A 20905-nucleotide genomic window follows, 5' to 3' on the forward strand; every position below is an offset into this window, starting at 1 on the left:
CCTGCCACAAACACAAAAAGCTCTGGGTGCCTGTGAGGTAACATTGCACCCCCTCTTTGATATGAGAGGAGGGGACAGAGGGAACCCAGCATGGAGGGAGGACAGCGAACTACAAAACTTACCGAGTGAGAAGATTTCCCAGAGTAATATTCCGTAGGACCAGACATCACTCTTAATCGTGTAGATTCCTTCAAACAAGCTTTCAGGCGCCATCCACTTTACGGGCAGACGGGCCTGTGCAAAAGCCAGGAGGTCAAATGGTGAATTTTCCACATGCAAACATGACTTTTCTTTTGTTGGCTAAGTGATAACATGGATTATTTTCTTAAGGTCACTCAATGCTTCACTGAGAAAATCCTGTTCTTCAAGTGCAAGCTTTTTACTTTTGAATTAACATTCCAATAGAGTAACCTTGAAAAACAAAAACCGCACTTCTTTAAAACTCATCTTGAACAAAAGCCCATGCTTGGAATCAGTATGTTTAAAAGGAGACACTTTCCACAAAGGAGTAGCCACGAGCTGGCCTGAGGTAAGTAGGCAGTGATGCATTCATGGGATGTTTGGTGAAAGCAGTTTGTGGAGGAACGTAGGTGAAATGCCATCCACGAGAATGTGGTGAATGGCATATGTCATCACTTCCAGAAATGATTCAAGTGGGCTCTGTGGCTTTAGTAATAGCCAGAAGCACGTAAGGGGTTTTGTGCTGGTACAGTCTCAGATTAGGATCAAGACCCAGGCTGGGTGGGTAACTGGGCAGAGTGATTGTAGCAGCTTCTTTCTCAGGGGCTAAGGAGCCCTTTGCTGGGTCTGATTAATCTGCCAAGTAAAATCAAAGCCTAAGAAACTCTTTTAAAATCCTATTCAAACAGACAAACTGAATCATGCAGGCTAGTCAGGTTAATTTGGTTAATTAAAAGAATTAAACATGGTTGCAAATGGAGTTCACCTTCCCATATAAGACCACCACCATGTATATTCCTCATCTTTGTGGCTTTAGCTCTGATGGTAGAGGCACAGAGCTGAGATCAGCGAAGATGATTACTTGATTCTAGTGTGAATACAGTTTAATTTTATTTTTGACACTTACTGGATGTTTGCTCTGGACAGGTGCTTTCATGTTGGTTTTATTAGTTTATTCCCACACCCCTAGGAAATAAGTATATAATCCTGCGGGAAGCACGATCCCATAGTGGTTATGCCACACTTGGGCCGTAGACCATTCATGTCCTAATTTTTGTGCCATGTAACCAAGGGCAAGTTATCTTTCTGCGCCTCTGTTTTCTCCCCCACCAAGGGAGTACATGAGCATTAGATAAATTAATATATGTAAAGCACTTAGAATCATGCTTAGCGAGAGTAAGCATTATGTCAGCCTCTGCTGTTATTATTTCACAAGAAGAAACAATGAAATAGAGAGAAAGCCCAAAATGAATAGTCAAAAAGAAGGGCTGAAGTCAGGCATAACTCTTAAAAGCCATACTCTTCTATCTATACAATTTTATCATCTAGTAGTTCTATTAGTGTTCTAGTAAATGACACATTGTCCTTAGTTTTAACAAATAGATTCAGTCTTGAATTCTCCCTGAGCAACAGTAATAGTTTAACAAACATTCATTAACAAACATTTAATTGAAATATTATTTTAAAAAAGCTATATTATAGCTATCACATATTCCCACAATTGGAAACATAACTCAGTAGTTGCTTTATAGCTAATAGGGCTGAGATAGGTACAAGAACATTTTTTAGTATGGATTGTACTCGAAAGTTGTAATCAATCTATTCTTACTAACCCTCAACTTTTATTATAAATGGGATGCTCCTTGAAGCTGTAAAATCCTTCGTAAGCATAAGAAAGCAAACTTCTGTGAGGAAGTTTTTGGTGTTATCATAAACCAAAACACATTAGTGAGTACAGATATTTACCATAACAAAGGCAAAACACAAAATGATGGTCTAAAAATATGCAAGGGCCCCTCCCTGGTGGCAAAAGGGGTTCAATCACAGCAGTATGAAGCTATCCATAGCCACTGCAGCATGAGTTTGATTCGGGGCCAGGGAGGTGACCCACATGGCACAGCACAGCTCTCCTGTCTCACCACTGCTCCCCTCTGCAGTGTGTATATCTGTCAGTCTGCCTGTTCTGCTCCCCACTCTGTCTCTGGTGAATCCACCTCATCTCCCACACCTCTGGCCTATACCCCAAGTTCTTGGATGTGTAAATAAATAAATCTTAAAAAAATTAAAATATGCAAGAAGTAGCATTCTCACATTTCCTCTGATCACATAGTTGGAATCACTCATAATGTCACGAGCCAATCCAAAATCACATATCTTCACCACTTTCCCATGGGTCACAAGAACATTCCTGGCAGCCAGGTCTCTGTGAACACACTATAAAGAAGGAAATTGGAGGATTATTTACTATGCTGCGTATCATCACAGAGTAGACTCTTTCCTCTAGTTTCAAGTCAGCAGAAGTTACAGATGATGGAAAAGATCAAGGTGTCGTCAAGGTATCTTATCTTTACTGGGCACAGACACTCATTATGATGTGACAAGTTGGGTCACCGCTGTGACCAGTTTTTCAGCTACTGTGGCTGCAGTCATCCTCTCTGCATAAAGGTCATTCCCAGAGGCCAAAGGGGAAGGGTTCTTAGGAAGGTTAGACCTTCAGGGGAAGTCATTGCCAGAGGCTGTCTTCCAGCATGCTTATGGTGGGTGTGGAGAAAATTATCTTCTTGCTGACTGAAAAGTAGAGTATAATGGAGTCATATCAAAGAAATATTCAGAGAAAAACTAAAATGAAGTTTGACAGACGAAGAAAAATTGGAGGGAACATTTTGAGACGATGTGGCATTAAACCAAATGATCTGCCAAGAAAATGTCATCTATGAAGGAAGATTTAAAATTTTTTTTATTATAATGAATAGTTTATATTACATCATTTTGTGTCTGTTTCCATCTCAGTTGTAATCCCTGTGGACTTCCCACCACCAATTCACCTGTGAGTCATCACCATAGTCCTGTTCACTCGCCCCCCTCCCCCAATTTTTGATCCCATTCCCCACTCCACCCCCAAAAAATGTCTCTGGTATATAGTTATTCATTATTATTTCCCCCCCCCCAGTCCTTTATGCTCCTGCTATGAGTGAAACCATCTGGTATTTTTCCTTTTCTTTCTGACTTATTCCACTAAGCATGATCCTTTCCAGCTTCATCCATGTTGCTGGAAAAGGCATGCATTTATCATTTTTGATTGCTGAGTAATATTCCATTATATATATGTACCATATCTTTTTAATCCAGTCATCTACTTTTGGGCATTTGGGTTGTTACCATGTCTTTACAATTGTAAATAAAGCAGCAACAAACATGGGTGTGCAGGTGTCTTTTTGAATCAGTGTTTTTGTGTCTTTTGGGTAAGACACCTAGGAGTGGGATTGCTGGGTCATAAGAAAGCTCCATTTTTAGCAGCTTGAGAAACCTCCAAACAGTTTTGAAGGAAGAGTTTTAAAGAGATAGGGCACTAGTAGCAAAGGTCCAAAATGCTCTATTGAAAAATCAAAAGCAAAGCCCATAAAAATGGAAATCACTCAGGCTCTCTCCTACCTATCCAGCTTCTAACAGTGCTGCCCACGAGCAGCTTCTGTTTATATCTCACCTACTTTACCACCAGGTTCCTGCAACCTGGCTTCCAGCTCCCACTGTTCTGTCCAAGCAGCACTGGCCATGCCCCAGGAGCCCCTGCACAGCACCCAGCTAGTCCCCCTCTGACTTGACGGCTCAATGATCTCTGACACTCTTTGGCCAGGCTTCCTCCTCCAGGTCTTCCCTTCCCTGCATTCTGCAACCCCCTGTTGTCTTTCTACTGCACTGGTGATTCCTGTTTCATCCTGTGGCTTCGTGCTTGAACCTGCTCCCATCCCCCAGGGCTGCACCTCCTCATTCCACACCTCATGAACCACTTCGTTCACATATAGGGATGTAGCCACCATCACCCAAACCTCTGTTTCCAACCCAAACATTTCTCTTGAGCTTCAGATAGGAAATGGCAAGTTTCTGCAGGGTTAAGCTCTCCTTGGGTGCCCCGTGACTCTCACAGTCAACATTTAACTCATCACCTTTCTTAATAAACTTCCTCTTAATTCTGTTTCCCCTACCATAACCCACATTCTGTGTTGGATTTCCTTTCCCTTCAAAAATCTCCCCTAAACCAAGCACGAACCTTCAAAAAGTCTTTTCTGCACTGCTACCCTCCGCCCCAGATCTGATGTACCTTCCCCCTGTCCCCTTTTCCAGAGCTTACTTGAACACAATTTTAATCGCTGCAGTGTAATCTCTGAGTTGCATGTCTGCCCAGCTCTCTCCTCCCTCCACGATGAGATTTGACTCCCATCCCAACATTAGCACTGTGCTTGCCAACAGTCAGTGCTCAGTTGGTGTATGATGGAGTCAAAGAGCTTAGGAAAGACACTGAGTATCAAGCAGAGGAGCAGGGGAGAATGCTTAGGAGAGAGTGATGAGCTGATTCAGAGGTAGCAGCCTACAGAAAAAGCTAGGGAGGTCTAAGAAACTGAAATTCTTCAAAATGACCTTACTATTACAAGCCCAAGGAGAAAATAGAGCAGAGTCCCTTGATCTCATATGAGTAGCTTGAGTATGGGCTTAACATGAGCAGCTAACCAGGTCAGACTGTCGGGGAGATACTCACCCGCCCCTAATCCTATACAGAAACAGTCATGCATTGGCATAATTACACTTTGATCACTGACAGATCACGTACACACTGCGGTCCCTACACGCTGCCTAGATGTACCGCAGGCTGTGTCCTCTTGGCTTGTGCTAAGTACATGACGACACTCGCATAACAAGGAAATCACCTAGTGACATTTCTCAAACTTGTCCCTGTCTTGAAGTGACTCATAACAATACTTGTGAAAGCAGAATGGTAGAAGTGTAGGTAATCTCTAGATAAAGAAACTTGGGAAAATCTAGCAACAGGTAGGCAGCAGAATGTGCCTCAACACGGGTGAATTGGTGGTGGGAAGCCCATGGCGATTACAACTGAGATGAAGAAATGCACAAATGAAGAACGATGTAAAAAAAATAATAAATATAATAAATATAAGAATATAAATATAATAAATATAAGAAAAAAACCCTGCAACTTTAAAGGGTTCCCCTGGTGGCACAAAGTGTTAAAGCACCGCATTATGAAGATCGCATTATGAAGATCGAGGAATCCACTGCAGAAAGAGTCCACCCCCCACCCACCCTCCCCCAGGGAGCTGACGCACATGATGCGGCAGACCTCTCCTGACCCACTTACTGCTCCCCTCCGCTCAGCAGTGTATTTCAGTACATCTGCCTGTTCTGCTTCCCACTCTGTCTCTGGTGAAACCCCTCACCCACCACACCTTTGGCCTGTACCCCAGTTCTGTACGCATAAATAAGTAACTCTTTTTTAAAAAAAATGCAACTTCAAAAAAAAAGAAAAATGCACAAAACAAATGATGTAAAATAAATAAATTTAAAGAAAGAAAAGAATGTTCCTTAAAAGGAGGGGTAAGAAAATATTAAGAGAGAATAATTTTTCTTAGCTACTGAGCAAAGATGCCCACATTTGAAAAGAAGATCCAACAAAGTACATACACTTTGAATATCCATGAGGAAAAGATCTTTAGAATTTCCAACTGGGATCATATTAAATACACAGATTGATTTGGAGAGAACTGACTTTTTGTTTCAAGCATGGCATTTCTCCTATAGAACATAGTAGTACTCGTTTATTCAGATTGCCCTTTTTGCCTTCTAATAAAGTTTCACAGGTTTTGTCATACAGATCTTACATGTCGCTTGTTATGTTTATCTCAAGATGTTTCTGTGGGTTTAGTTACTTACAATGTAAGAAGTTTGTAGCTTTTAAAAAAAGCAAAAAGTTTCTCCAAATTCAGGGAAAAAGAGAGGAGTTAGTGGAGCATGTGGAGGAGAGAGGATGGAAGAGAATAGGAGACTCAAAGGAAAAAGAGAAGATGATGGTAAGAAAACAAGAGGGGAGCGTAGCCAGAGGAAAGACTTCAATGTACTTAGCCTCGTGAGAACTTTGTAAGGTCAGAAAACAGCCAGGCTGAAAGGCAATGATAGAAGAATACAAAATTGTGTGGAGACCATGGTTTGAAACAGGCTATCATGGGCTCCTTGCTGCTCCAGCTTAATGGAACTGGGACTCGCCGGGATGAGCTAGCTCTGCAGAGACTATTGCTAGTCCACCAGTGACCAGCAAGACAGTGACCAGACAGAGCTGTCTGGCGTAACCGGCTTGACAAGCAGAACATGCTGGATTTTAGGCTTCTTGTCCTTCCTGGGTGCATGTCCATGTACAGAGCATGTCCTGAACACCCCGAACTGCCCTAGGAAGGACCAGCGCCTCATTTCAGGAGACATCCCTGAAAACTTCTTACCTGAAGGCTTCAGGGGACTTTGGACAATCTGGGAGCACTACGAACACCTTGGGATGGGACCTTTACTACAATTAACCCACAGTGGAGGTAAAGTTCTAGGTGATGCCAAATGCGAAGCGGGAGCGAGGGAGGCAGATTTTAAGTGCTACAAGTTTAAAATAATAAGGAAAAAAATACAATAAATATACTTTTTTTCAAAATTATCTTAGTATCTTCTTTAAAAGGAACTTACTGATTTAAACTCCAGGAATTCCATTCCTTTGGCAACTTGATATGCAAAGCAAAGAAGATCTTCAAATGTAAGCACATTCAAGTCCTCTTCTTCTTCCAGCCTTTTTTGGTTTTCATATTCAATTTCATCTATAAGATAGAACTGGTTTTTATTTTTTCCCAAAACTCTGAGAAGTTACTTTATTAAATATCTATGAGGATGTTATGCAGTAGAAGATACTAAAATGTACAAATAAGCTACCATACCATTGTCCTGATAGCGTTCCAGCTAACCTATTTATTTATGCTGAGAGCAGTGCAGCCTGTGAAGAGTCACCTAAAGAGTCTTTCTGGTCAGAAGAATAAAGTCTCAGCTGCTACAGTGACACAGGCTTCCTGACTAGGAAGGAGTTTTAGAGGATTTTTTGCACTCGGCAGTTTGTCACATTGGGAAAAGAATGATCACTAATCTACCACATTTTATGGCCTATATTGTGCACATAATGTTTTTCCACTTAATCATTCTAATAGCCCCATAAGGAAAGTACTGGGAGACCCATATTACAAGAGAGAAAATTGTAACTTCGCCAATGTTGTCCAGTCAAAAACTGAAAGAACCAGAGGTTAATCCATTTTAGTCTAATTCCAGAGCTCACCATCTTTTCCATTTATCAAGTAACAGGATGGATCTATTGAATATCTTACAATGGATTAATTAATATCTGATCAAATAAAATAATCTTTAATACTTATTAGTTGAACACCAACATAAAATTTTTAACATGTAGATTGTTGGCTTTTAACTACCTTTACAACAAATAGATATTAATATAACTTACTAAATGACCTTAACAAAGAAAAACAAGCTTTTGCATTTACTCACTTTTTAAAAATAGCTAACACAAAGCTTTTGTATCCATTTTCATTTTTTCAGAGATTTATTTATGCATACAGAACTGGGTAGAGGCCAGACATGTGTGGGGGGTGAGAGGATTCACAAGAGACATAGTGGGAAGCAGAACAGGCAGATCTACTCAAATATACTGGTGAGGGGAGCAGTGGGTGAGTCAGGAGGGATCTGCTAAGCCATGTGGGTCACCTCCCTGGCTGAAGATCCAACTCATGCTGCAATGGCCACAATAGTGCTGTGCTTTAATTCGTTGAGCCACCAGAGAGGGACCTATCCATTTCCATTTTAAAGTGCTACTAGTTAGAATAAAATATTACCTTCAGATTGAAATGAATTCCCATTGAGCCCTGAGATATGATCCGAGTCCTGGTGTATTTGAACTTCTCTTGAACCAGGCATACTATTAAAAAAAAATTTAATTATTTATGTTCTTCTTCTGAATATACATTTCATTAAAAATGAATGTAATTCATCAAAAATTGAATTCTAGTTATAAATGGTTGTTTTTTTTAAAGATTTATTTATTTGTGCATACAGAACTGGAGTACAGGCCAGAGGTGCAGGGGCGGTGAGAGGCTTCACCAGAGACAGAGTGGGGAGCAGAACAGGCAGATCTATGAAGTACACTGCTGAGGGGAGCAGCGGGCGGGTCAGGAGAGGTCTGCCACACCATGTGGTCACCTCCGGGGCAGGCGGGAATCGAACTTATGCGGAAGCGGCTTTAGATTCTCAGTGCTGTGCTTTAACCCACTGTGCCACCAGGGAGGGCCGGGTTTTAATTTAAAAGCACAGCATCAACATGTCTATCTTTTGTGGACATCAAAAATATATGTGCGATGGAGTTTTCAGTCTAACCAGTGTCAGAAAGTGATCCTTGTTTTCTGTATGGATGGAGTTTGGTAGTTCAAAGGGCCTACTTACTCCGTACCCATCTCTATAAACTGGATGTCAATATCGCATTTTATAAAAAAATAAATTACGGCCCTCCCTGGTGGCGCAGCGGGTTAAAGCACAGCACTGAGAATCTGAAGCCACTTCCGCATGAGTTCGATTCCCGCCTGCCGCCTGCCCCGGAGGAGACCACATGGCGAGCCAGACCTCTCCTGACCCGCCCGCTGCTCCCCTCAGCAGTGTACTTCGTCAATCTGCCTGTTCTGCTCCCCACTCTGTCTCTGGTGAAGCCTCTCACCGTCCCTGAGCCTCTGGCCTATACCCCAGTTCTGTATGAATAAATAAATAAATCTTTAAAAAAAATAAATAAATAAATTACTATGATTTGCTGAATCATGAAGCTATAAAACACAACTATGAACTTATACCTCATTCTTCTAGCTCTAAACTCAGCCTCCTTACAACATTTCACGTAATATTAATTTTCCATAGAGACCTATAAGTATTTTATCATCAGTCTTTTTCTCAAGTTAGCCTTTGGAAATCTCATTTCTTTTTCTTGTGAAGTTAATAAATGGTAACAGTGAAAATAGCTTATACCGTATATTGGACGTACATGCATAGACTTCTTCACTGAGGAGTTGGTGTGCATTATCTATAAATAGTGATTTCATTATTTTATAATACAAGTTCACTCTAATTTGCAATTTCCATGTCTTTGAAAATGGCTTAATGCTTTCAGGCCACAAATATTCCAAAAGTTATTGCTTCAGTGTATTTATTACCCAAGTGACTGGAGTGAGTCAAAGGTCTAAGTTTACCAAAGCTACTTATTACCAACTATAGAGACTCACATATCTGACTCATTGGGATGGGCTCGCTGGTCTAGAATATGAAATTGTTATTGAATTTTCTCAGTTTTAGAATATAAACTGAGAAATGGATGAAAAAAGGAGGCTTGGTGTGACCCATGTGATCAGTAAAAGGTGATGGCACAGAGCTGTGCATACGGATGTCTGTTGGGACCCTGTGGCTTTAAGATGTTGGTCTCTGTCTTAGACTTAGAAGGCCAAAGGTCTGACTGAACTTACTTGAAAACACAACTGGAATCTCAAACACACCCTCCAAAAGTCCCTTGGTAAAGATAAAAGTCTGACAAATCAGTCTGTTAGAACAAGACAAAGCTTTCACATATGCAGGGAAATAGGAATGTATTGTGGATTAAGAATCTTTCTGTCCTCAACAGAATGCCTGTGCATCCATTCAGAGAAAGTTCTCAGAGTTATGATGTTCAAGTAATTAGCAAGAGATTTCCAAGGATGAGGACGAGTACCCCGCCAGACTCCTGCAGTCCTCATTCATGCATGCTAGAACAAGAAATTTCACCAGCACTGAGAATCACTCAGGATCCCTGTAGACGCCACATACAATTCCACACATGGACAATATTGCCACCACTTTTATTTTGTCCCCGTCACATATGTCAATCCATTCCAATTTAAAAAAAAAAATCCAGTCTATGAATTTAGAACTCCTTTGTGCAATATCCCAGGGTCTGAGTCAAGAGCTTTGGAAAAAAATATTTATTCCTTCTATATGTATATTAACCAAAGGCTGAATAATGCACCTTTCCCAAAACTAGATACATATCTAGGGTGTGATTGGGGCACAGACAGACAGAGATTGGTTCAGCTACAGGGACTGTATAGTGAGGAAAAAAGCTCTCATTATTTTAAATCAACAGGAACTACAGCAAAAATCAGTGATCTTTCTATGTGGAACCCACAGACCATACCGTCTTTGGCTGATCTGTTGCCTTTAGAAATGGTCAATGGGGTCTGTTCAACTACTATAGTTTGTGTTCTATATGTAGAATCGCGAAACCTTGATTCAGGTTCTTACCTGGGATTTGGATGTGATTGGAAAGTCGGGTAAAAACTGAAATTGTGTTCCTTGAAAATCTCCGTCCATGTTCTATGAAATTTTTCTCTTTTACTTCGTAGATAGTTGAGGAGATCACCATAGCAACAATATTCAAAAATCAAGTAAACTGGTCCTGAAATAGTGACAGGTTTAGTTGTAGGTGTACAAACACCATATAGCTTTTCAGATATCTATGCAGCAGACAACACTGTAGGAGCGCTCACATCTCTCCTGACTGGGAGAGTATCTCTTTTTCTGCGCTTCTAGGTCTTCATACACTTTCAATTCCGTTTCAGATTTTTTTGCAGCCCCTGTAGCCTTCCACTTGACCTTTTTTGTACATGTGTCCTCACCAATGACCACTGACCACCTGTTTGCATCTGGGAATAATATTCCAGGTGCTTTGTGAGACCTTGGTAGACACATGCTAATTTGTTGTTTGCCTGATGAGGGAGAAGATAACTCTGATTCTCTAGAAGGTCCATTTTCTCTCTTTTTAAGTCTCTGCACCTAGCAAACTGTCTCAAATTTTGGACACAACATTTGAGAAATTTTAGGTAGAAGTAAGAGAACAGGAGTTCATGCTCCATTGAACTCTGGAAAAATGAAGTTTTCATACTGTCTTGGCTGCACCTTCTAGAAGCAGCCCAATTAATACAGTCACAAGCTGTGCAGTGATTCTCACCTCTGCATTATCTGAGTAGTTAGAGTAGTTACCATAGCATGAGCTACCAGTGCTATTCTTTTTAAGTAGGTTAGAATCATGTGGCATATCCTAATAAAGAGAGGACTCTCTATTGATCTGTATGATTATAGAGCACACAATATTAATTCCATATAGATTTAGGGACCATGTTGTGACTGAGAAGAGAGGGAAGTACAAGAACAAATGTCCATCTTTCTCTTTTCTGGCTAATTTTTTAAAAATTGCATTAATATAACATTGATTTACAACACTGCCTAAGTTTTAGGAACACAGCTTCACCTCTTCAAAAGGTATGTTACCACCGTACACCTGCCACCCAAGATCTAATGACCATCCACCACCATCCAACCGACTCCCTCTACCTACTCCTCCCATCTCTAAATTATTTTTGATTTTGGGTCATCAGTGGGAGTTGGTTACCTGACAGTGTGCATGCCCCCAGCAGATTCACAATGTTCTCATGGTTTCCTAGGTGAGTCATCATTTTGAGTTCGGACATGAGAGCCTCTCTTTCAGAACTGTCTGCTTTTTCTGTCAGTGGAACCACATAAAACATGCAAAATTAAAGTAAAGTAAGAAGTTTTGTTTATTTTAAAAGCTAAAATTTTCTTCAGTTCATGACTATTTGCAAAAAATAATACATGAAATTTGAATAGTAAAATCCTGTGTGTTGAGACAGAGTTTCAAAGATTGCAGTATAAAAGTTGAATCTGATAATGTGCCTTGCTCAAAGTCCTTATAATTGACTTTCAAAAAACAAAATGAAACTTAACAAGATAAAAAAAGCTTTATCACAATAAAAATTAATAATAATGCTAAAAGGAGAAATGTACAGTATTTGTTTTGACTTGTGGATCTGCTGAAGTCATAAAGAGACAAGATGGGATGTCAGGAAGAGTGGTTTATGCCAGCCTGTAGTCCTCAGATCTACAACCTAAATTCATCAGTAGGTCCAGTGGTGAGGTAGTCAAAGGGGACCAATCTCCACTAACCAACTTCTCAAGAGATTCTGATCATGAGAAATAGAGCTGCTGAGCAGGTTAAAATGGACCCACTGATCAATGCATTCTCTCCCTAGAAAAAAGTGTAGCTAGCTTGGCAAATTGTGCCCATAATCCTGCCTAGAAGCATGATATGTGAATGGTCACTTGAGAACACACAGGTCTCCGTCATTGAGGCTAATGTGACAGCGGAGCCCCTGGCGACAAAAGACTGGCTCCTGTACTTCCTTCTCTGAGCTCCAGGCATGTACTCTTCTAGTACGTGTTCTTACAGGTTGAGCAACCTTTCTTTATATTCAGTGAAGGTTTGATTAGCTATTTCTAGGTCTTATTGTCTCCTAGTCCTGATGGGAGCTTTTCCAGAGCATTGATGTTATTTGTTGTGACTTGAGTGAGCTCTCAAGGGAAATTGTTGAAATTGGAATGAAATTATTGGCTATGAGTACTATGACCCCTCAGTACTTCATGTCTTCTGCTTTCAATTGCTCACAATTTATTCCTCATGAAAAAAAATGTATTTTATGGTGTGCTAACTTTTCCAAGATATTTCCACCTACCATGACCTTACTTTCATTCAGTCATTCATCAAACAAGTATTTACTGAGTATCTAGTATATACGAGGCCATAGGCTAAGTTGGGATGATATGATAGCCAAGACACAGCCCTCTCTTTCTAGAGTTCATGTATAGTCTCCTGGAAAAGGGAGATGAGAAAATAAAATTGAACTATAATGTGATAAAGCAATGTGGGCAATGAAGGTAGGAGTGTTCTGGGCTGGTTGAAAACCCCACCAAATGTGTACCTTGTGATATGAAAAAAATGGACACTCACCAGGTGAATTCACACTGAACAATGAGCAAAGATAAATAATGGACAAGGACATAGAAAAGAAGGATAAAGAAAGGAAAGAGCATAACAACAGATAAAGTCCCCTTCCTGCATGAGGCTTACAGATGGAAGGGCAGATAAGGCATTGACTGAAAAATGAAACAAATATTAATTACAACTGTGTTAAATTCTATGAGAAAAAGATCCAACAGATAGCATATAGCAGGGAACTTGACCTCATCTGTGGTGTGAAAAGCTTTCCTGAGGAAGTGATATTTAAGTAGGGCTCTGAAGGAGGAGTGGGAGATAAGTTGTGTGAAACGGGAAGGGTAAGCAGAAGGTTCAGCCTGTGCAAAGACCTGGAGAGGGAGGGAGCATAATGTCCTGGAGGAACTGAGAGAGGGCTGGGAGCTGACATGTGAGTTGGAGAGGTGAATGTCAGTCAAACCATGCAGGGCTGTGTAGACAGTATATTTCAAGAGTAGTTGAAAGCTACTCTTAACAACTTGTAAATGGTAAATAAGAAAATTATATGATCTGCTTGACATCATAGCCATCAGTCAGGCGTCGGTACAGAGAATCCAAAAGATGGTGGAAGTACATATAAGGCACCTGCTAGGAAGGCCATTCAGAAGAGAGAGACTTGGTCTCAAAGAGTTGTAATAGAATTAACAGAAGAAAGAATGGGCCCTCCGTGGTGGCGCAAGAGGTTAAAGCACAGCACTATGAAGCTAGCTCCAGCCACTGCAGCATGAGTTTGATCCCAGGCCAGGGAGCTGACCCACATGGCACAGCAGACCTTTCCTGTCTGGCCTGCTGCTCCCCTCAGCAGCCTGTTTTGCTCCCCACTCTGTTTCTGGTGAATCCTCTCACTGCCCGTACCTCAGGCCTGAACCCCAGTTCTTTTATGCATAAAGAAATAAATCTTGAAAAAAGAGAGAGAAGAAAGAATGAACTTAGGTGACACTAAGCAGGAAATCTGTTAGAATTAGCTTATGGCCCCAAGGTTACAGAATTATGTAAATGATGGAAAATAATCAATTATTTATAAATAATCATCATAATAAAAAGAAATAGCTTTGGGGTGTTAGGACGGGGATGGTTTTAAGGAAGGGTCCTGGATTTCTCGTTTGCCTGACTGTGGAATGTGAGTCACTGTTAACTCCTAGTCACTGTTAATTCCTAATCACTGAGAAAACAGGTGTGGATGGAGGCCAGGGCTAAAGGAGTTCAGCTTGAATATGTTGACTTAAAGGGACTTTTAGGACCTCTGAGCATTTGAAACGCATATGAACCTGAAGCTCATTTGAACCGGCAGCTCAGAGAAAGAGGCAATCATGAGAACCAAGGTGTGGTCGAGATGGTCGGCCATAAGCATGAGCAGTGAAAGTGGGAGGAGATTAGAAGGCCATGAATCAGCTTCCAAGCTGTCTGAGAGGTAGGGGGAAGCCCATAATAGGGTGGAGCGGAAACCAAGAGAGTAAAGTGCTTAGTTACAGAGAAGAGTCAACTGAATCAATTGGTCCCGAAAAATCAAATAACATGAGGGCAGAAAAACACCTATTAATCTTACTTTATTGAAGGTTCCTGTTCATCTTAACAAAAGCCACCTGGGGGTGCAATGATGGTAAGGAGTAGACGGAGGTGAGGTATTAGATGCCAGAAGGGAGTGGATGGAGCAATAAGTGGAAGTGAGAACACAGAGGGTTCCAACTGGCCTTTCTACCTAGAGCCTATGTCAAAATGTAAGAAACAACATCTACCCACAGCAACAGTATCTCCCAAATATTGAAGTTAACAAGAACCAAAGAGAGAAGAGGAAGAGGTGGGGTTTTATATTCACGATTTCTATTTTCTATTCATAACTCAGTGGATGCTAGCTCTAACTTGCTCCATCTTAGCCTTAAAAAAAGGATTTAAAAATATAAGACGAGAAGGAGAGGCAGGAGACTGTGGCTCCCATCTTGGGGCATTTTAGTGGGTATCACTCCCATTTGACAGTACCTTTCAACATTTTGACTGCAACTTGGATAGAGACTCCTGTTTTGCTAATTCCATAAGCCGTTGCATTCATCACCTTACCAAAAGCACCAGATCCTAGCACTTTCCCTGCAAAATAAAGAGGAAGCCAGTGCATGTCAAAGATTTTCCAACAGACAGGAAATGTTCCAGAAGCATTGAGAACATCCAATTCTTACCAAATTCTAAATTTTCTCTTGGAAACTCCCATTTGAGGTCATATTCATATTCTCTGAAATCAATGTAGAAGTACTCATTGTCCAAAGAGCCGGTCACCTGGACCATTTGCAGCTGGCTTTCATACCTAAATTGCTTCAGAGATGAAATAATGAGTCCATTAGCAAGAGGCAGTTTTGTAGAAAGGGAACAATGTTGTATTTTTACCTTTGCTTTACCTTTTTGTACTTGTGACAAATTAGCATGGTTAAAACGGCAATGAAGGGAAGACAAAGCCCAATTGTTGCGTAGAATGAAATGTTGTCGTGGATGAAAGGGAAGGGACCTGCAACAAAACAGTGTCACTAAGCACTGAGTTAGAATTCCTGGTTGGTATTATAATAAATGCTCGTTATAATCTCACATTCTTTTGGAGTAACTATGATTTGCATTTTACAAATTCTGCCCTCCCGACAGAAAATCAGACAGTAGCCATCTAAACATCGTTTCCAATGCAGACAGTTTGAAATGATTCTGAAACCATTTTGAAAATCACACTAGGGCTATAAAAAATTGTATCTATTTAAACCACAAAATGTTCAAGTCAGGTAAAAGAAGAAGTCTGTGTTCCCATTATGAAAACAGCATTAGAATGCTGGGAAGTTAGTTTGGCAATGCTCGGGATTCAAACAAAAGAGTAGGTTCAGAAGGTTTAGAATTGTTTAACTTTGGAGGGCTCTAGAAAACAAAGGAACCATTTAAGACAGCAGGCTAAAGGGATATGAGAACATCAACCAAAAGGGAAAATGGGAACGACTCCACTTCTTAGATCTGTTTGGAGTTCCATCCTTCAATCGATTTTTATTGCACTGGAGCTCATGGTTCTAGCTATGTCACTCCAACTCGTGAGTCACAGAATGTGAGCTGAAGTCCCTCCACCCCTGAGATACAAAACAGTGGAAGTGCAGTGGGGATTCTTGTCTGAGTCAGAAGCCTTCTTGTCTCATGCACTAAACGTATGCTGTCTTGTAAAATCCCCCAAATAATAGCAATGAGAAGGACCAACTTCTAGTGGGGAATTCCTGAAGGTGGCATATCACAATGGCAACTGCTGTGTACCTGGTGAATTTAAATGGACTCTTTTACAGGAGCTGCCGAGGGAATTGTGCGCACAGCACTTCACCAGGAACCCTTTCACAGCCTCGCTCATGTTCAGAGTGCTGCTGGAGGTCCACTTTCCAAATGCTATCTTGCTTGCCTTTTTATTCCAAATGCCTTCTGTGATCTCCTCTGTGCAGCTGAAAAGACATGGCAGACAGAGAAGTTGTATAGATGGGACTCAATTGGACATTAGGGTTTCTCTAGTCCGTTCTAAGATAGTCATTTATTACAGGCTCTCAGAAATAACCTACAACCATTTAAAGTGATGATTGACTCAGAAAATAAGCATTCCCACTGTCTTCATGAGAACTGCTATGTCATAGGAGTGAGGTGCAGGGTTATGTTCTTCCCACACAAGAGATACAAATGTCCTTATTACTTGGGAGACTTGTCTGTACACTTCTTCCAGGACCAAGATGGCAATGGATAGCCTTCAGAGAAGCAAGACGCCTGACTTGCTGAAGCCTCAGCTCGCACTTCAGGTTTCCCTGTAGAGAACAACAGTAGAAAAAACTCATGTAATATGGTACTTTCCAGAAGCTTCATAAGCTGCTTGTTCACTGCTAACAGTTTTGCTTCTGGGAGGGCTTGTAACTCAAGGTCGCTGGTTACTCCCTTTTCCCCTCTCCTCATGTAACCCATCCAGGCTACCCTACCACATCTCTGGGGAACACCATTTTTCCACGGTTAAGATCCTATAGGAGGGAGATGACTTGACACCTTAAAATGACTTTTCACTTCAAGAGAAGTAACTGCAATGTCTACATCTTTTTCAAAGTCTGCAAAAAGTCCAATAAATCGTACTCTCATCTTTATATAGTTTGAAGAAACAAAAATTTAGATAAATAAATAAATAAATGGCAGGTAATATGACTTTTAGCCTTTCTTTAATATAGTCTTTAAAGTACTAAAGTCAAAAAATTCCCACTTTGAAGCACATTCAGAAAGGACGTAAAGGAAGTCTTTTTGCTTTAAAGGATGAACACAAAAATAGATACTGATATCTACAATTACACCTATCTATACAAAGACAGTAGATATGAAAGCAAAATTTTAATATGTTTCAGCACATAAAAACAACTTTATGTTATTCCTTCTATATCATTTCTTACTTAGCTTTTTATGGTTATAGTTAACAAATAATTACAAAGTTATTACTTGAAAATCAAATTTCTTGACAATTTAACTTACTTCTTATATTCAAAGTGAACATTTTTGTGAACTCGGCATCATCATTTTCTGCATGAAATATATATTCTCCTGGCTGGTGTTTATGGTTGCAAAACTTAGATATGCTGTTTGAAAAAGAATGAAAGACAGACTTAGGTTATCCAGGAGGTGGGAGAAATGAGTGATGGCGTACAGGGGGAGGAAGCTTAGACACTCACTCACTAAAGCTCAGTGGACAAGGAGTTATGCTAGGCCCTTGCTACTCAAAGTATGGTCAAAAGAGAGAAGGCATCAGCACTGTGTCATGGGGGAGCTTGTTAGAAATATGAAACCTCAGGCCCTACCCTAAACTTACTGACTCGAAACTGCATTTCAGATGATCTCTGTGTGATCACATAATACTGAAGATTGAGAAGCAGTGATCTAGACTGGGGCCCCTCAGTGAGACAAAAAAGATTCCTTTCCCTATTGTTGCAGGAATCTACAACAATATACATGTATGAATCTACAACAATTATACATAGTTTCTGGACTAACCTGACTTCCCAGAAAAATGGAAGGACCTATGTAGTAGAAGATTCTATAACTCCCTGTTTTCTGAAAGGATGGCTCTCTGACTTAGGTCCTCAAAAGGACCCATGACCAACATTTGACTTTCATAGTAATTAACAGTGGTAAGCACTCAACTCACTGAATTTATGTAGAAATCTTTGCATAGTCTCAGCAGATTTTAGTATGTATTTTAGTGCTCAGCAACCACTCAGTATATTTTGTCATTTATGTCTTCATGTATTGAACAAAATTTTCCTTATGGCAGAAGAAGAAATCTAAGGTTTGTCAGAGATATTTAATTAGGTCACCTCTATAAAATATACTTAAAGTAAAACAAACAAACAATCAAACAAACAACTCAGATAGGCAGGGTAGAAATATAAACAAGAAGACTAGGGGTAAAAGCCTTAAACTAGAAGCTATGTAGGATGCAAAAGCTCTTAAAAAATGTCACTCCCCAAAGATATCATAATCCAGCTGGACGGACAAAACCTACATACATAGAGTAGATACAGAAATAAATTAAAGATCAGAGAAGGCACAGGCTGGGATAGAAAAGAAAAGTTCTGGGGGCTTCACAGAAGTAGGATTTGAGCTGAATTTTGGAATATGAGTTAAGTTTCATGAGAGGAAATGCCATTCGAGGAAGGGACCACAGCAAGACTTAAGACATGAGACAGGAATTCAAACAACTCAAGAGTGTAACAGAGAGGCCTCTTGACTGGAGCAGAGCACAGTGGGAGTGTTGTAACAGAGGGCTGGCGGATAGGATGAGAGCAGATGATGAGGGCTTTGAAAGGCGAGCCTAATAATTAATATTTAGGCCTGACGGAAAAGTCAGGAAGATTCCCGGGATTCTGTGCAAGACAAGAATGCCATGAATTTTCATTTTGTATTTTTGTTTACACTGATGTCGTTTGCAAGAGCTTATTGGGAAGTCTGGAGGCAGCAGTGTGTTACACCCAGAATTCATTCATTCATTCATCCTATTAAAGGGGGTAAATCCGGGCCCTCCCTGGTGGTGCAGCGGATTAGAGCACAGCACTAAGAAGCTAAAGCCACTTCAGCATGAGTTTGATCCCCACCTGGGAGGTGATCCACGTGGCACAGCAGACCTCTCCTGACCCGCCCGCTGATCCCCTCAGCAGTGTACTTCGTTGATCTGCCTGTTTTGCTCCCCACTCTGTCTCTGGTGGATCCTCTCACCGCCTCTGCACCTCTGTCCTGTACCCCAATTCTATATGCATAAATAAATAAATGTTTATAAGAAGAAAGTGGGCAGATCCTATTTGGGGAGGAGTCAGGCATACAAAGTTGAATTAGAAAAATAAGGTTTCTGTTCATACAGAAGTTTGGTGATGAAGGTAACTACTAAATAAGCAGTTAGGGGATAGTGTAGTAAGTCCTATGAAAGGAGAAGTAGAAGTTTAGATTTGAGAATTCAGAGCATGAGAAGATGGGTCATGTAAGGTGGGGATAATGGGAAAGGACAGGAAGAAGTAAACCCAGGAGGCACCAGAAAAAGCAACTGACAGGAGCCAGACTGGTTACACGAGAAGGAGACTAGAGGTCCCACTGAGTCCTAAGGTTTAAATCACAACCAGAAAATGGTAGAACAGCTTTGGAGACCATTTTTACCATTTTTACCAGTGTTCTGCATCTGTGACTGTGTGCAGGGATGAGAGAATCTATCAAAAGTTCATATAGTTGAAAGCTAAGCATTTAACAAGGTTGTTGTTTTTCCGTTTCCCTTGTTAACGAAACAGGTTGAAGAAGTAAAATAGGGAACTTCTAATTCTGACCTACTTTTGGACAATGACAAGGAACTGATTGGTGAAGTGGAAATGCTGGAAAGAAGGAGGGCAAGGCAAAGAGAAGACTGGCAACAAGCAAAGGCAGCCAGGTGCCTTGATTGGACTGCAGGAAGGTTCAAGAAGAGAAAGATGTGTCCTTCTCACTGCATGTTAGCAAAGAAAGAAGAGTGAATATTTTTAAAAAGCCAGGGTAGCTGGCCAAGAGTACCAGTCATGGTACCCCCCTTTGGACTACTCATTATCACGTGGACTTTAGCAAAATATTTTGTAAACATTTCCCTCTTTAGTCTATGCTGTTGAAATGCAGCATGGTTTGCCATGGTATTGATGAGACAGCATCTGAAATGATTCTATTGTTCCAGCTAGAAAGTTGGTCATGTAGACAGCCTCAACTCAAAAGTGAAGATGCAGGTTCTGTCAAACAGCTCTGTCCCTGTTTATGAGAATTAACCCTAGCAGTGCTAACAATTTGGTCACTAAACCTCCTCTGGGAATTCTGAGGGGACTAACCAATGAAGTGACAGAGATATGCAAAGCTTCCTCTTTCCCTTACAGTTTTTCTAAAAATGACCAGCTGGCATGAGATGGCAGATCAGGAAATCTGAGTTTACACTGAAATCATATCTTGGTGATTCAGAAGATGCATTCACATTACAGCTACGAAAAGAATGATCTCTCTGTGCAATCGAAGTACAAGGGGTTTTTCTTTCCATTTAGCGCCTAGAAGACAGGCATGGAGAAAGGGCAGGCTCTCTCCTGTGTCTCAGGGGGGTAATTTTACTATAAAGAGTGCTTTAGTCAAAGAGCAAGGAAGTATCAAAGTCATATCAGGTGCAGAGAATAACAAAGCATGACCTGGGGGGGAAGCTGAGAGCTTCTGAAACTCAAGAGTCAAAAGCTGACAAGACCAGAGGTGGCTTTACCACATAAGACACCCTGGGCCCAGAGAGTCTATCTACTTCAGACGACAGTTTTAGAAGGGCTGGGGGTTACGGCCAGTCTGAAAAGCATTCTCATCTGTTTGAATTTCTGCCCTGCATTTGATAAAGCTAGAAGGGGGCAAGAGAGAGGAACGGATGATTTTATATTACCCTATATA

At 40.8% G+C, this 20905-nt stretch overlaps 1 protein-coding gene across 1 annotated transcript in view; it reads right to left on the minus strand.

Annotated features, from left to right (window-relative positions):
* The window catches only part of FLT3 (fms-related tyrosine kinase 3), a 62097-nt gene that overhangs the window by 10193 nt on the left and 30999 nt on the right, over positions 1-20905 (minus strand). The window contains exons 9-20 of the mRNA XM_012723383.1: positions 17462-17565; positions 16650-16758; positions 16229-16407; positions 15349-15455; positions 15133-15265; positions 14939-15043; positions 11525-11635; positions 10378-10531; positions 7902-7984; positions 6697-6824; positions 2272-2394; positions 123-234 (exon numbers count right to left, since the gene is read on the minus strand). Of these exons, the coding sequence (XP_012578837.1) occupies positions 123-234; positions 2272-2394; positions 6697-6824; positions 7902-7984; positions 10378-10531; positions 11525-11635; positions 14939-15043; positions 15133-15265; positions 15349-15455; positions 16229-16407; positions 16650-16758; positions 17462-17565 (1448 nt within the window). The remainder of the gene's footprint in view (positions 1-122; positions 235-2271; positions 2395-6696; positions 6825-7901; positions 7985-10377; positions 10532-11524; positions 11636-14938; positions 15044-15132; positions 15266-15348; positions 15456-16228; positions 16408-16649; positions 16759-17461; positions 17566-20905) is intronic.

The sequence above is a fragment of the Condylura cristata genome, unplaced genomic scaffold (assembly GCF_000260355.1).
Source record: "Condylura cristata isolate star-nosed mole 26May11 unplaced genomic scaffold, ConCri1.0 scaffold00010, whole genome shotgun sequence".
Taxonomy (NCBI): domain Eukaryota; kingdom Metazoa; phylum Chordata; class Mammalia; order Eulipotyphla; family Talpidae; genus Condylura; species Condylura cristata.